We start from the raw sequence: 16,668 nt of genomic DNA, 5'->3' as shown, positions 1-16,668 counted from the left end.
ACGGGTAGGCAGCTTCCAGAAATTCTGATTAGCCTCCCTTCTCCGCTTTGATCTGGCCCAACAGCCGGGGCAGCTCCACGGACCGCGCTTCCGTCCCCGGGGTCGCTCATCTGCCGAGCTGCATTAATGAGATCCGCGTTGAGCCGGTTCCAGAGCGTGCTAAAGATCAAAGGCACACACACACACACAAATCCCCCAACCCCTCCTCCTTGGAGACTATTTGGTCTTTCTCACCAGAGGGAAGAGTCAACTCCCCCGCCCGCACCTAGGTGGGGAGGCGGGGAGGGACCTGGGAGCCGCTCGGGCCCCGCCTTCCCCGCCCGCCCCGGAGCCTGCGGCGGCCCGAGGCGCAGAGTGGGCGGGGCCTGGGCGAAGATGGGGGCGGGGCGCGCCGGCCGGGCGAGGCCGAACCTAGCGGAAGCGCGGGGAGGGGTTGGCTGAGGGCTGGGCTCCTGCAGGGGCGGGGCGTGGCTGATGGGCCCGGTGGGCCGGCTGAGTGGGCGGGGCTCAGCCCTTGGCGGGGCGGGGCGAGGCAAGCGAGTGGGCGGGGCCGGATGAGCGGGCTGGGCGGGCCGTGCTCTCCTGTCCGCAAGTCTCCGTGTGGCCGTGAGCCGGTGAGCCCGGGCGTCCGAATACTCACCGGGGCGGCGCTCGAGCTGGGAGAGCCATTCCGGGCTCGCTTTGTAGCCGTTGTCCCCCTGCCCGCCCCGAGCGCCTCCGGCCGGAGCGCAGAGGGAGGGGGCGCACTCCCCAGCCCCCCGCCTCCCTCCCCCAGCCGGGGGGAAGAATGTGCCACCAGCTGTTCTCCGCTCGCGAGCGCGGCGCCCAGGAGTGAGGAACTTGGAGAAAGAGGAGACAAAGGCTGCAGTTGGGACGGATGAGTTAGAGACTTGGGTTTGGGCAAACAAAAGGTGCGAAAGACGAGAAGGGGAGAAGGAGATGGCAGCGGGGGAGCCCCGCGGGCTCGAGTTTCTGGGAGTCGCGCTGTGACACGCATGGTTTCCCCGGACCTTCTGCTGGGCTGACTTCCGCGAGCTGGGAGCCGGACTCGGGCGAGTTGGGGAGCGCACGGGAACAATGGACAACTTCTTCCCCGAGGTGAGTGCGCTCGCGGCCGGGAGGGCGGGCGCCGGCGTCCCGGGCCGGGCTGCTTTGCGTGAGCCGGTCGCGGGCTCCTTTCCTGCCCGGACCTGGCCTCCCAGGAGGGAGGGAGGTGCTCACCGCGCCGCGCGCACACACGCTACCGCGCGCACTTAGCCCGAGAGGGTGAAACTTTCAGGGAGTCGCCAGAAATCAAGCCCCGGGGAGTCTCCAGCTGAGTAATCCCTGGCGGGATTTATTTTGTCCCGCGCTCCCGCTTGGCCCCGGGATGCAGCGAAGGTGAGCGTCCTTTTGCGGGGGTGGCTGGCTCACCGGGTGTCCCCGCGGCGACCCGCGCGAGGTGAGCTGGCGGACGAGGGGCCCGGCGGGGAGATGTGCCTGCCCGGCTGCCTGGGTGCGGGAAACCCAATAAAACCGTTCATCGGGGACTTTGCCTTTCTCCAAGAAAGGTCTGGTCTGGAATTTCCTTTGCAAAACGTGCCGGCTTCCTGTGAGAGGGGTGCAAACACTTCCAGAGGAGACGCTTAATGAAGTGTGAGAAGGGGGAGGCGAGGGTTTAATCGTTCACTGTGTTCTCGGCCTGTCGGACCTTTGGAGTCTAGGTTCTGGTGCTCACCAAGAAGTGCTCTTTTAGGATTTGAGATCATTCCAGAGGGTGAGATCAAAAGATCACGTATTTGTGCTGACTGTCCTTGGCGGATTTGGAATTCGAATTTAAAGAAAATCGTTTAGAGCGAACATTGGTTATTTTTGAAAGATTAAACTGATGCTCCTTTTTGGGTCATTGAGGGCGGGACACCACGGTTACTTGAAACCCTTGACTTGAGAACCCTTTTCTCTGGGATCGAGAGTTACCGTGGTTTCTTGGTTCCCTTTCCTTTCTTGGTTGTGTTTATTTAACAAATTCTATTTAAGTTTGAGGTTTGAAGTGGCTCAAAGTAAACTTAGTTGGCTTAATGAGTCTGATGTGACTTTCATTGAAAGCCAGGGGATGTTTTGTAAATCCAGGACAGTTTTGGAACCTTCCAGCAAATTAGATTGGTGAGGGTTTGCCTCTATGTTGGTTAACTTGCTTTCTCAGACTTAATTGGATTTATTATTTCAAGTCATTGTACTTTCCGGATGCCCACTTACTATAAATAGCCTGATGACTATTTATAGTGGCCAGAGTGGTATATTCTTGTGTAATAGTAATATCCCCCTTCTTTTTAAGTGGTATCTCACAGGTGATACCCACATTCATGGTGAGAGGTCGACTGGAAAAGAATTAATCATTCATTAATACATATTTCTCCTTTTTTTTTTTTTTAAATGAGACCTATAATTGTGAGACTAGCATTTGCTAGTCCATAGACCTTCGTTTGCATGCCTGTAAGAAGGCACCAGAACTTTTTGCAGGAGTTGCAGGTTAACCAGTGATAAAAGACCAGTGGGCTAGTTTAATTGCTTTCATCTGTAAGAAAACCTGAGGCTCTGCCTGCGGGACTCTTAATTCTTAACTTTTTTTGGCGGGGGGAGGGAGGCCTTTATTTTGCTCTTGTGTTGTGAGTTCTTTAGGAAATTTGATGAGACATAGAATTTGTATTCGATTTGTTGGGGTCCCCGTCCCCATGAAGCCTGTCTGTGGACTGCAGGGGGCCAGTGACCTCCCCTTTGGAAGGGCTCTGCCCCCTAGTGGAAGTGGGGAGAACTGCAGGATAACATGGGGCAGCTGCAACCTCCTGCCCTGGTATCCTCCCATTGGACTTTGAAGTACTGTTTCTCCTTACACTATGCCTTGGTTCAGTGTAAGGAGACCTAGTTGTTGGATTTTATATCCATGGTTAATATAATGTTGAAGTTGGCCTTCAGAGATCTTCTTCTCCATCCCCTGCCTTTCCTAGGTGAAGAATCTTAAGCCAAAGACGTTAAGTCACTTGCCCAAGGTTGAAGAGGTTGTTATAGAACTCACAGCCTTTTTGCTCTGTTGCTGGTGACTTTAGTATTGGGGGATATTTTTATTCAAAGTTATACTTTTACTCTTGTGATGTATTTCTATTACAATATTAATTTCTAATCAGAAATTAATTTCTGATTAATTTATTTCTAGTCAGTATTAATTTCTAATCAGAGTTCCTCCCATAACCATAATTACTTTGAATGGGAAGCCAGCAGGGCCAGAAAGGCTATACAGTGCTATTAATTGAAGACATACTCCTAACATAGATTCTGTCTCTATGGATGTCTTTATGGAGTAAGTGTGGAAGTGATATATTTCCAAGGACGGCAAAATTGTAAGGCCTCTTGTATCTCTAAGTGGTGTCCTGTTCTTTGGTAACTTTTCCCATTGTGACTTAGGGATAATGACTTATTGCTTGTTGGACAGCAATTTGAAGCTAATGTTAACAATTGAAAAAAAATTGAATGAGATGTCGCATGTATTAGCTCTATGTGTGAATGGCCAAATAACAAGGAAACGAGAGCTCCTTGTGACTAGCAGCTGCTATTTAGAGCTAGACCAGAGTTTCTCAAACTGGGTACCATTGACATTCTGGGTCAGTCAGTTCTTTGGTGTGGGGGAACTGTCCTGTGTAGAGTGGAATGCTGAGCAGCCTGCCTGGTCTCTACCCACTGGATGCCACTAGCACCCCCAAGTTGTGACAACCAAAATGTCTGCAGACGTTGCCAAATGAGCCACAGAGAACAAAATCATTCCCAGCTGAGACCCACTGAGTGAGACCCACGAAGCAGTTGCCTCGTGGAATTAATTCCCGTGCGTGTTGCAGGCACAGCTTTCTTGCCTACTTTACGTAGCATCAGGCATCTGACTGCCGGTCACCTGGAAGCTTGTGAGGCTTGTGCCCGGCAGCCGATGGCTACTGACCTCAAAATGTACCTGGGGATTGGAGAAACTGAGCTCCCTACACTCCCCAACTGAGTTTCAGTTTCTTCACGGCCTTGGATCTTTATGACATCTCTCGAGTGAATTGTGTGCGCACTTCTCGGAAATTTGCTTTTTCAGCATTTAGAGGTAAGTTGTTAAAAAGTTACTTCAGGAAGAACCTAAGGTTAGGTATGTCTGTAACCAGAAGCAAGTTTTAAAACAAACTGAAAAGGCTCAACCGGCAAAGTGGCAAGACTGCTGTGCAAACGTGTTGATGTTTTGAAGTGGCCGCTGTTTCCAAGTCCCCAGTGCTGGGTACAGACTAGAATACTGGAGGGGCCAGTCAGTGCCAGCTGGGCACGTAAACGAGCGGGACTTCTCCGTCTTGTTTTAGGAACAGGCATGGCATGATGGCTGTTCAAGCAAAAGATCTTTTGAGGCTTATTAACTGGACATATATGAACACTTTGATTTTTCAGAAGTGTGTAAAATATACACAAGTAAGATACTCATAAACAATACAAACATAGAGCAGGTATTAATGTTTTAAGCGCTGAATTGTTAGTGGAAAGCATTCCAGCTGTACCTGTTTCTTACAGCCTGGGTCACCCTGGGCTGGAACAAACGCACCTCTCCAGGTGTTAAGTGGAAACTCCTTCCTCGTTTCCACTTAATTTGGGGTGGTGTTAATGTCTGTTGTTACCTGGAGTTCAAATAGTTTTTTAAGCTGGAACAAGTTCTTGAGGCTATTTTTCTCCCCTTTTTATAGTATTTTGTTTGTTTCACATCTTACTGATATTTTTTGTCTTGGTAAAAGAAATTAAGACTGTTGATTTTAGCAGCTCCTTCCTCCCCCTCCCCCTGCCCCCCAATCATCTCTCAAGGGCAAAAGGCAAGCACTGAGGACTTCCTTGTCCCACCACATCCTGCAGGCCACCCCTTTGACGACTATAAAGTGGAATCATCAGAACATTCCCTGGTGTCCCCTTTTCCCACAGTGGAGTGACAGTGCCTTGCCCTTTCTGCACACCCCGCAAGGATTCCTGTTGTCACTTTTGGGCCCTGCCATGTTGGGTGCAGCAAAGGCACGGAAGCAGCTGGGAGCAGGGAGCCCTGGTCTCCAGGGCGCTCACCTCTCCCCAGATCAGGCCCAGAGCGGCGTGGGTAGGGCCAGCACTGTTTAACCAGAGCTGTGCAGGGAGAGGGCCGAGTGTTTGTTTTTCCAGCTCTGCTGGCTTTTAAGTGAGGTCACCTTTAAGGACACAAGCCTTGAATGCGCTCTTCTATGGAGTGATGGGAAATAGGGTACCTCCTTATAAATGGGTTTCAAAATTTTGCATTCAGAATAACTGCTACGCAATTCAGTAAGTCCCCTACATAACGAACGAGTTCCGTTCCCAGAGCACGTTCGTTAAGTCCAATTTTGTTTTTAAGTCCAACAAAGTTAGCCTAGGTACCCAACTAACACAGTTGGCTCCACAGGACTGTACTGTAATAGGTTTATAATACTTTTCACACAAATAATACATAAAAAACAAACACAAAAAATAAAGAAAACATGTTTAATCTTACAGTACAGTACCTTGAAATGTACAGTAGTACAGTACAGCAGCTGACATCCAGGGCTGGCATCGGGTGAACAGGCAAGAAGAGTTACTGACTGGAGGAGGGAGAGGAGGTGGGAGATGGTAGAGCTGAAGGATCGCCAGCAATAGGAGACGGAAGGCAAGCTGCAGTTTCACTCACGCCTGACATTGATGGAACACACATTCGCATCTTTGAAAGTTCGCAACTTGAAGGTTCGTGTGTAGGGGACTTACAGTCTCAGGTCATTGATTTGCAGGGCACGCTCAAGCAGGAGCAGCCAGTGAAGTCTACGGGAAGCTGGGCCACACTTCCCTGGGCCTGAATGCCCCTAGGCGGGTTGAGAGCCTCATCCCTAAGAGTAGAAGAGATGTGGCCTCTGGGAGGCTGGCTGTACCCTCCACACCTGTGGGCTCCCAGCCAGGTTATCTGACCTTCCTGGGCTTCCTTTCTCTGTCTGTAAGTGAGCATAATGGTGTTGACCTTGCATGGTTATTAGAATTCAAGATAAGATTTACAGAGCTCTTGGCACCTGGTAAGTGAGTAATAATTCAAGATTATAGTAACTTAGAAATTAAGAACGAGTGGCCTTTGATGGTGACTGAAATCCCACTACTCTATGGTGCAGGGAAATCTTGGTCTTCGGGCTGTTCCCAGTATCATCTCTGGTGCTAAATTGCATTTATTAGTTTTCTCTCTTTTGACCAATACACTTCTGGCTGATTTTCCAGAATTCTGTCTAAAGCATGTCTAGATTGCTTATAAAGTCAAGCTCACATTCTTAGTCTGGTTTCCAAGGCCTTTTGACCTTGCAACTCTCTTTATTCTTTTCCCGCATGTGAATTCTATTCCGGAGGATCTATTACCAATCCTACTGCATACCTTCATATGTGCCGTTCTCTCTGCTGATCGGATGTCCCGCCTGTCTAGGTCCTTTTTGAAACCATCCCCAACAAGTCTAGTTCATGGTCACTCCTCTCTTCCCTATGAGCTTGACTGTACTTCTTTCTGTCCTGGTTGTGTTAGGAATTTACCCCTTTTAGCTAGAGGGCTTTACTTATTTTTTTTTTTTCCTTCTCAGATGAATAGACAGAGTCTTGAGAGGTTAAATAATCAGATTTATAAGTTTTATCACCTCGTTTGTACTCAAAGGTCCTTAAGGATGGGATTCTATCCTTGTGTAGCTGTTATTTTCCTCTCGAGTACAGATTTTTTTTTATGGTGGGAGGGGAGATGCTTCTAACTTTTTCTCTTCATTGTGAAGCATTTTACAGTTCTTTGAAGACAGTAAGAAATATGTTTGCTGTTTATTGAGTGCTTATCGTGTGCAAGGCATGTTTCTGAGCACTTTCCATTCAGTAATTACTTTATTTAACAACCCTATGAGCGAGGCTCCACCGATGAGGAAAGTGAGGCAGAGAGAGGTTAAGTAAGTGGCCCAAGGTCACACAGTTAGAAAGTGATGGCCAGGCTTTGAACCCACACAGGATGTCTCCAGAGGGTCTGTGCTCTTCACTGCCATGCTTGACTCTCCTGTTGGTGTCACTTGTCTTATGCTTGCATCACTGTTTCTTTGATAAAGTACTTAAGACCTTAGGCAGTTAGTGAATGATTTTTGAGTTGAAAACTGCATGGGGGTTTGGGAAAACAAGTGGCCCACGCCCCAGAAACACTGCAAACCCAGCAGGAAAATGTTCATCAGCCTTTGAACACGCCACCAATTTTTATTTGGTGTGCCTTTTACTTAGGAAAGACAATTCCCTTCTGTTTCCTCGTGAGGTGTGGTTACTAAAGCTGCTGGCCCCAACCTCATGAGGATGGTAGGGAGATTTAGATAATAAGGCACTTAGAAAACTAGATTTTTGAGAAGTAGTTATTTTATTAAAAGAAAGGATAGGGCTCATTTGTCTCCCTATTCTAAGTCTCAATTATCAGAGTATTCCTCTTGGAGGTTTTCTGATGGAATCTTCTCTTTCGATTAGAGATTCTGGCCACCTTCCCAGAGTTTCTCTGTATCCGTTGTTTTACTTGTTAGCTTATTAATGCTTGTGGGTGGAGTGATCTTTGACAGGAGAGCGGAACATTTCTCATGGAGCAGTCCTTGAATAAAACATTTTGATACCTCACTAAAAGCTGTTTGGAAAATGTGTCCGCCAGGCTTAATATATGAAACTTGAGTCCCCAGTTTAAATCTAGCCCCTCGTGTCACATGACATCACATCATCTGACTCTGCCAGTTACAGGAAAAAGTGTTAGAGTTCTTGTGGCAAAGCCATGCCACATCTGTTGAAACACAGCCAGAGCAGGGGAGGACCAGATGGCAGTTAGGCATTTCATAGTTCTATCTTCTCCCCAGCTTCAGTATCTACTCTTCAGGATGAAAATTGCCTCTGTAGAAAGGCATTTAAAATTGTGGTAATTAAAAAAAAAAAAAAAAAAAAAAGGGGAGAGATTTATATTAGAAAAGGTAGGCAATGTTGAATTTTTGTATTTTGTGGTGGGGATGTTTATCTTTATTACCTGTCAGTGATTAAAGGGCAAGGTAAAATGAGATTTGGACGTTGGAATAGAAAGTAGCTTTTTCACTTGGCCTCTTACCTAATACTTGGCCTCTTACCATAATTCTTTTAAGTGTCATTTTTGGGGGTCAGTTAATAACATGTAAGCAGTATCCATTGACAGTGATGTACATTGTGGAGAGAAGTGGACTTACCTCTTCGTAGAGTCTGTGTTCATGCTATCTACTTTGTGTGTTAAAAGTCTATTTAAAAGTTTTTCTGGTAGACTTCATGCTCATGTGTGAGTCTACCATTGATTTTTGGGTTTTATCAGCTTCATAGATACTTAAATTGGGTTGCTAGGAATATATGTAGAATTAGGAGTGTTCTTGCTTAAAAACAAAAGCTTTGATAAACATAGATTTACAATACTACTTTTCCATGTCATTCTTAAACTTTTTTCTTTCCTTAATCCTGCAAGGAGTATGTGCTAAGTTTAGAAAATTTAGAAAATGCCATAAGCAAAGGACAAAAACTTTCTTAGTCCTACTCTTAATGTTTTGTGGTATATGCTTTCTTTGCCTCTGTATCTGTTTCTGTGAAAGGGCACCTGTAATGTTTTTCACTTAAGAGTTGCTTGAGAGGGCTTCCCTGGTGGCGCAGTGGTTAAGAATCCGCCTGCCAATGCAGGGGACACGGGTTCGAGCCCTGGTCCGGGAAGATCCCACATGCCACGGAGCAACTAAGCCCGTGTGCCACAACTACTGAGCCTGCGCTCTAGAGCCCGCGAGCCACAACTACTGAGCCCGTGAGCCACAACTACTGAGCCCGCGTGCCTAGAGCCCGTGTTCCTCAACAAGAGAAGCCACCGCAAGGAGAAGCCTGCATGCCGCAACTAGAGAAAGCCCACGCACAGCAAGGAGGACCCGACGTAACCAAAAATAAAATAAATAAATTTAAAAGAGTTGCTTGAGAAAAGCTTTAAATGGCAAGGATCTTGCATGTATACAGACAGCCCCTGTGATTTTCAGGGCCGGGGACAAGAGTACAAATGCAAGCCCTATATCACATCTGTAAAATATTTAAGTTATAAATCAAGCTTCCAAACTGGTAAATAAGTGTCTTCTATTCTCCTACCTTGATAAATATACCTTCATTAGGACACAATCGAAAAATGTCTAAAGCTATGGGTTTTATTGCCCAAAGTCAGACTATGAAAGATGAAGGAAGATAATTATAGTTGCACATGTGTGGGTGTCCTATTGATGGACCAGTGATGTCTGCGTGAGTAATAGACATATACTCCATAGTAAATTTTCAATAGGTCTACTTTTCTTGCCCATATTTCAGCAGAATCACTAATTATATGGTTACAGTCAAGATTTTCACAATAATTTATGTGTTACTGACAGTAATGCTAAAGTAAAAAACCTTTCTTGAGTCATTGTGGTTCTTTAATTAATTTCGGTTTGGGGACGCTTTGCTAAGGCAGCCAGTAGTTATTGTCATTGTCAACAAAATTCATACAGCCATATTTAGGTTAAAAAAAGGAATAAAATTGGGCTTCCCTGGTGGCGCAGTGGTTGAGAGTCTGCCTGCTAATGCAGGGGACACGGGTTCAAGCCCTGGTCTGGGAAGATCCCACATGCTGCAGAGCAACTAGGCCCGTGAGCCACAACTACTGAGCCTGCGCGTCTGGAGCCTGTGCTCCGCAACAAGAGAGGCCACGATAGTGAGAGGCGCGCGCACCGCGATGAAGAGTGGCCCCCGCTTGCCGCAACTAGAGAAAGCCCTCGCACAGAAACGAAGACCCAACACAGCCAAAAATAAATTAATTAATTAATTAAAAAAAAAAATTACTGATACCTGGATCTCACCCTCAAATTTAAAAAAAAAAAAAAAAAGGAATAAAATTGCGTGTGATAGGTTATTGATACTGCAGGAAGCACAAAATATTTTAATTTTATTGTGTAAGTCATATCATTAATATTGTGAATTTCCACTGTTTCTTAAAATATTCCTCAAACTTTTCAATCCTGTGTATATTATAAAGAAAACTGAAAACAGAAGTTAATTCGTTAAAAATCTGTTTTCAGATGAGACTAAACCTTAATGCATCTCAGCCAGAAAATAGTCTACATATAAAAATGTGTGAATCTTTTTCTTCCTAGTCATGGAAATGTTTTTATCGCCTTATATTTTCTTAAAATACGAGTTTTGTTGCCTGTTTCACATGTAGTTCCTGTTTGAAGAAATTTTTCTCTAAAATTTTTAAAAGCACATTTTTTTAAAGTGAAGTGGCCAAGTTAGGTTTTTTGGGGGGTTTTGGAAGCTTTTGCTAATATTAATAGTAAACAATAGTTTATATCAAATAGCTGCTGCTACTGCAAGTTCAAAATTAATATAATATCATTTTCCACCAAAGACCGTGATTTACTCTTTATTTGAGGAACTTCTGTTTGTTTACCTTCTTTTTTCTTTGTGAGGCACAGTGCAGTCTGAAACCTGTAGCCCAAGACAGAGGTCCGAGGTGTCTGGTCTGAGTGGCCCTGCGTTATTCCTGGACATGTGTCCCTATTTGTGTGTCCATTCTAGGGGTATCTAGGTGTTTGCTATTATAGAAAACAGGACACATACATTCTCGTACCCAGGTCATTGCACACTTGTCTGATTATTTCTCGAGGATAAAATTTTCCAGGAGTGGGGATGTTTGTTCAAAGGGTTCGCACATTTTTACTTAGACTATTTGGCAGCAAAAGTTTTCTGAGAGGTGTAGGTGCAGCTTACAGCAGGCACAGCTGAGACAGCCTGTCATGATGTATTTATGATAGCAGGGATTTTGTAACTTCTTCTTAGACTCTTAATGACATGCATTGTTTCACAGAGGAAACACATAATACTAGATTTCTGTGTCCACTTGTTAGGTTCTTCTCTGAACCAGAGTGGAGGAGGGAGGCATTCTTCGCAGTCAATTACAAGTGGGGTGTTGATTCGCATCTGACCCCCAGAAATCCCAGTGCCCGTACCTGATGTTCATTTAAGGCCAAAGCCTACACAGGGGACCTTGCTGTATACCGCCTGGGGAGCCATTGGCCATTTGTTTGGGGAATCGTTTGTACGGATTTTTCTTTTAATTCTTATTCCTTTGCATTGTAAGTATCCTTGTGAGTTAGCCCTGAGCTACAGCAGTTACGTGGTGGTGGTTCTAGCTGTAGGGATTTAGGTAACATACAACACTGTTGACGGGTGTGTGTGTGTGTGTGTGTCTGTGTCTGTGTCTGTGTGTGACTGTAAGGCTTATTATTTTTATTAATTACCCCCGGGAGATCTTTCCATGGACTTTGAAATAGAAGTGTTGAGTTCTGGGTGAAAATAACACTCCACCTTTTACAATGTATACCACTGTCATTTAGTACAGGTTTGCTTCTGTTTATCTCTGCCTACATTTTGTTCTTTCAATGATGTGTGCTAAGGGCCAAGGGGTATGTACAGCCCTCCCGTAGCTTTCAGCCTCAGATTTTCAGAGGTGGGCAAGGGTGCCCTCTTTCTAGGCCTTCTCAACCTCAGCACCCTTGACATTTCGGCCGGATCAGTCATTGTAACGCAGGGCTGTCCTGTGCTTTGTAGGGTGTAGAGCGGCATCCCGGCCTCTGATCACGAGATGCCGTAGCACTCGCCTCCCTGAGTTGTGACAACGAAAAACATCTCCAGACATTGCAGATATGCCCTGGGGAGGAAGGGGGAGTAAAATCGCTCCAGTGGAGAATCATGGTGCCATGGCCACACTTTTGTAGCCACAGCTTAAATTTGGATCACTCCCGAACTTTCTTCACCCTTCCTCATTTATGTCGATTCCTAATTGCTTTTCATCTCTTTGGGTGATGGGGAGCACACATTTATCAGTGTTGAAATTTTATTCTCTTTAGGATCCAAACTCTCCCCGGGAGACTTGGACACTTAGAATCGGTTTTATCATCTAAGTTGTATTGTTCCGTCTGGTGGGAATATTCACGCCCAGCTGTACCCTCTGCCCTAAAGCTTTTGTTGGTCTCCCTCCTAGTGTTTTACCTAATATTCCCAAAGTTCTCTCCTTAGAGCATTAGGGAAATATTTATTATACCGAGTAATCAAACTAGCTGTTGTTCTCCACTAGGAAAAAAGGAGGTCATATTTTCTCAAAGTTTTGAGAACATGTTGAGGTAAGTTGTAATTATTGCCCTCTCCCTATATATTTTGTACAGTTTTATTCTGACATGTTTTGCTTTTTTTTTTTTTTTTAAAAAAAAGAAATACAGACTCAGATGTTGCCAAAATAGCAGAGAGGTCCTGTGGACCTGTCACCCAGCTTCCCTGGGGGTGATATCTTATATAACAATAGATAACAATGGTACAGTATCAAAACCAGGAAATTTTCATTGGTCCAGTTTACAGACCTCGTTCGGATTTTTGCATCCACTCATCTGTATGTGTGCATGTGTAGTCCTAGGCAGTGTTACCACACCTATAGATTCGTGCAACCACTAGCACACCCAGAATACAGAACTCTCCCATGCTTCGTGCTGCCCCACGAGAAACAGTCCCACCCTCCCCCCAGTCCCTAGTAAGCACTGATCTGTTCTTCTCTATAATTTTGTCATTCGAGACTGTTACATAAATGGAATCAGTGTGTAAATCCTCTGAGATTGGCATTTTTCACTCCGTGCCCTTGAGACCCACCCGTGCTGTGTGCATCAGTAGTTGCTTTTTATTGCTGCGTAGTATTCCAGTGTACTGGTACTCTTTTAATACCTGTGCTAACATCCATTATCATTCTGAGGCTAGCAGTTATTTGCGTTAATATGCTACTCTGTCCCATGGCTGCTGAGAGCTCAGATTCTCATGGCCCTCCTTGTGTACTTCTTGCAGTATATTTCAGTGCCGCTGTCACAGAATGTTTTGACTGCGGACTCTGTCTCAAGCAATTTGAGGTCGATTCAGTCGAACCCGGTGCATTTGAACCCTTGCTCACCGTCCTACCTACCAGCAGATTCCTACTCGTGGTCTCTTTCCCCGAGACAGGAGCTGTGTGAAATCAGTGACTTTTGATGGCTAGGCTGTCGAGGTCAGAAACATGTGACAGCCCCACCTGGACCAGCCAGGCGGCCAGTGTTGGAGTTCGCTCAAGCCCAGACTTCTTGGGATGCGGAACAAGAATGCTACAAGATATTCCGGTCATCCACCAGTATCTTGGCAGGCCGGCATGGAAGGAGGGGTTTCTTTGATGTAAGCCAAGACTTCCACGGCCAGGGAAAGTGTCCTGACTTGTCGGGTATGTGGTCGTGGCCACAGTGAGGGATCGTCTGGGTGGAAGATGGAACAGACAAGGCCCAGCCTCCACCCAAAGGCTGGTCACCCTGCAGGCTGGGGGCCACAGAGCACAGAGCAGGGACGCACCCTCACTCTGGTCCTGGGTCTGGCCAGTTTGGGAGGAATGCCCAGTGCAGATGAGCCCAGGAGAGAGGGGAGTATTTCCCAGTTATTCTTACTGGACTCCTTCTTACAGCCTACTTCTTACTGCTTCTGGTCCCATGCTTTGAAAAAAGAGTTTATCGGGCACAGGGGAGCAACACGTAGAGAGGTAAATCCCATGGAAAGGAACTCTCCTTACCGTTTTTAATCCCCCTGGTGAGGGGCCACGTGACAGCTCCCCCAGTCCAAGGACACGCAGCCTGAACTCGCCTGACGCCTACTGCCAGCTTCTGAGCCAGCCCTCCTCCCACCTCTGCTGTCTCCACCCAGGATCCCTGACCTCGCTACCCTCTTCCTTTTGTAATTAACATTTGAGCCGAGAATGAGCATGAGGTCCTAGGGAGACGCCCTGTGCTCTGCTCTTCACCACCTAGGTTGTCTAGCACAGGGTTTCTCCACATGTGAATTTTCTGCCATTGTAACTCCTGTTTTATATGAATAATGCCCACCTGCTCTTGTTTTTCCTGCCAAGTGTGTGTCTAGGGTATGACCAGTGAGTGTTTCAACAGCAAGTAGGTAAGCTGTTACTTCTCAAGTGTAAAAGAGAGATTTTGTTTGTTTGTTTAAACTGGTTTATATATGAGATTAATATATCATATATGTATATGTGTACATATGCGTATGTGCGAATATCTGTAATATAGATACACGTGTACATATGTTACATATACATATATAAAACACACATGTTCAGTTTAGCATCCTGGTTGCTGACTGAGGCAGGCAGAACTGTTGGTGTGCGGGCTGAAGTATCTTATACCGAGGTCCTGTTGCCTAAGGGATTTTGTCCACAGATGTATTGTTTGCTGTCCAGAAGCAGAATCTTTACGAGGCAGTGTTTATGAACTGCTTACAGTTTTCTAAGAAGATGAAAGTTACAAGCAGCCTCCCCACTGTTTTAACACCCTACTTGCCTTATTAGAATGGGGTCATCAGAATACCGCCTTGTTAATCCTGAGTTTCCATAAATTTTTCATTCCTTTGGGGATTCTCACAAAAGGAGATGCCAAGTTCAACTTCAAGGATATGAAGTCAGGTGCACACTGTAAATTCTGGCATTAATTTTCAGACCTTGAGAACCACTGAAATTCTTGGATGTGTCTCTGGGAATGTAGCTCTTTCAGCTGTAACAATTTCCTTCTTGCCTTTGGGTAGGTCTGGTGGGCTAGCTTACTGTATTTTGGGTTCGAAAACCACGTTCACTTAAGGTTCTCTTTGAAAAGGCCAGTGCGCCTTTTCTATAAATATTTTAAAGATGGAATCACCTGTTTTTCAAAGTATATATCAGAAGAAAAAACATCTGATAAAATGAGCTCTTGGCCGTGAAGTTAAGAGGATTGGCTTTTGCCGTACAATATTTTGGATGGTAAGTCAGGGACTCTTTGCATACATTGTGAAGGGTAAATTGTGCATCTGTATTTTCACCATAGTTATTATTTTTCAGTATTTTACCATAAAAATTAAAACATGAGTCATCAGTTTTAAGAGTAAAACAGGTAGCAAAAAGTGGTCTAGCTTGGCTGCCTTAGGCCTTGCCCTTTTGTGGATTGTATGCAGTGTTGAGAAAATGTGCTTCTGAAATTAAAATCTCTCTCAAGGAGTTCAGATGGCTCTTCACCGGCAATGTAACTTTATATTTATTCACTATTATCTTTGAGCTATCAGGTAAATTCCTTTTCCCTGAGGCACAGAGAACTAGGTTCCTTTACCCAGGGTTTATCACCAAATGATGGGGTCAGAAATATGACTTAGGTTGTGTCCTTTTGAGTCTCTTAAAATCCCCGTGGGCTCTTAAACCTCCACCAGATCCCTAAATGGGGATCTTTAGAGTTGGCATGTGCATGTGAAACAAGGAAACAGGATATGTCAGAAGAATAAAAGGTCCCTTGAGGGTGTTCTTGTGCATTATTATAAAATGTTTGATGAAGCTGAATAGCTGTTCCCTCAAGGTAAGTAAGTTTTTGGAAGCTAATTTTAAAAAATGGTATATCCTGTCTTTTTCACACCCAGCTTAGGACAAAATTACCTTTTAAAGAGAAAAAAATGTATATTCTAGCAGTGTACTCTAACTCAAGTCAGTGGTTTATTTGTCCAAGGAGGAAATACGATGTAGATTTAGGATTTAATATATTGCAGGATTTTGGTAATAATTTGAATACATGGAATCTGGCTTAGCCATTGTGCTCTTTTCAGCCTCCACGCCATCTGCATTTTCTTTTGTCCGGTTGTTTAACTTGCAAAAGTGTATTGATCACTCATGTACCATGGGCTGGGGCTGTGCTAAGTTCTTGACATGGATTAATTCATTTAATCTGCCCTGTAGCCTTATACATTGGTACCATTCGCATCTCCATTTTACATATGAAAATAGAGAGTCTTAGAGAAGTGATTTGTTTAAGTTCACACAGCTGGGAAGTGGTGGAACCAGGGTTTGGACCCAAAGGTATTCAGCTGTATGGAACTAGAAATACAGCTGAACAGTGGTTTGTAGAGAAGGAGGTAAAGACAGAATCTGTGTGGAGAGCTTTGGGAATGTGTATTTGCTTCTCCACAGAGAGCAGACCAAAGTCACGAGATACAAGCCCCAGAAGAATTACCTAATTTGCCAGCGACTGCAACAGGGGGTAGACATTTTCCTATAACCAAACAAACCAAAGACATAGTCCTTCCGATTGCTTTTGTGATGGCAGCAACTGAACATTCATCCTGAGTGACAGGCATAGTAGGAGTTGTGTTTGGAGAGAAGATTTCAAAGAATAGCTTCAATGAAATATTTGTAGGTTTCTGGAGAGCATCTCTATGGAAGGCGAAGGTCACACTGAATTTCCTAAGTCATTTTTCTTGGCTTTTGTCTGTTTCTGATAAACTCCAGATTCCCATGAAGCAGTGTTGGGAGAAGGCGTGTTTGCTATGGAATCTGTGTGCAGTTTGTGAATCTTGCTTGTCATCTGCGGAGCTGATGGCTCTGTCTGCCCTGTAGATGTAAGTGGCACTCAGCTGACTGGTCATGGTTTAGGACTGTTCACATCTTCCTCAGTGGAAATAGATGAAAATGCTATTTCATTCAGGTTTAAGGAGGCGTTTTTTTGTTTTTTTGCTTTTTTGGTAATAAAG

The 16,668-nt window shown here is 45.1% G+C and overlaps 1 protein-coding gene across 1 annotated transcript in view; it reads left to right on the top strand.

Moving 5' to 3' along the window:
* The first annotated feature begins 579 nt into the window (after window positions 1-579).
* Window positions 580-16,668, top strand: part of MYO10 (myosin X) — a 212,473-nt gene continuing 196,384 nt past the window's right edge. Inside the window, exon 1 of the mRNA XM_068535172.1 lies at window positions 580-1,098. Within this exon, the coding sequence (XP_068391273.1) occupies window positions 1,078-1,098 (21 nt within the window). The 5' untranslated portion in view covers window positions 580-1,077. The remainder of the gene's footprint in view (window positions 1,099-16,668) is intronic.

Source organism: Eschrichtius robustus, chromosome 2 (genome assembly GCF_028021215.1).
Source record: "Eschrichtius robustus isolate mEscRob2 chromosome 2, mEscRob2.pri, whole genome shotgun sequence".
Lineage (NCBI taxonomy): Eukaryota > Metazoa > Chordata > Mammalia > Artiodactyla > Eschrichtiidae > Eschrichtius > Eschrichtius robustus.
This window is presented reverse-complemented; position numbering and strand designations above follow the sequence as displayed.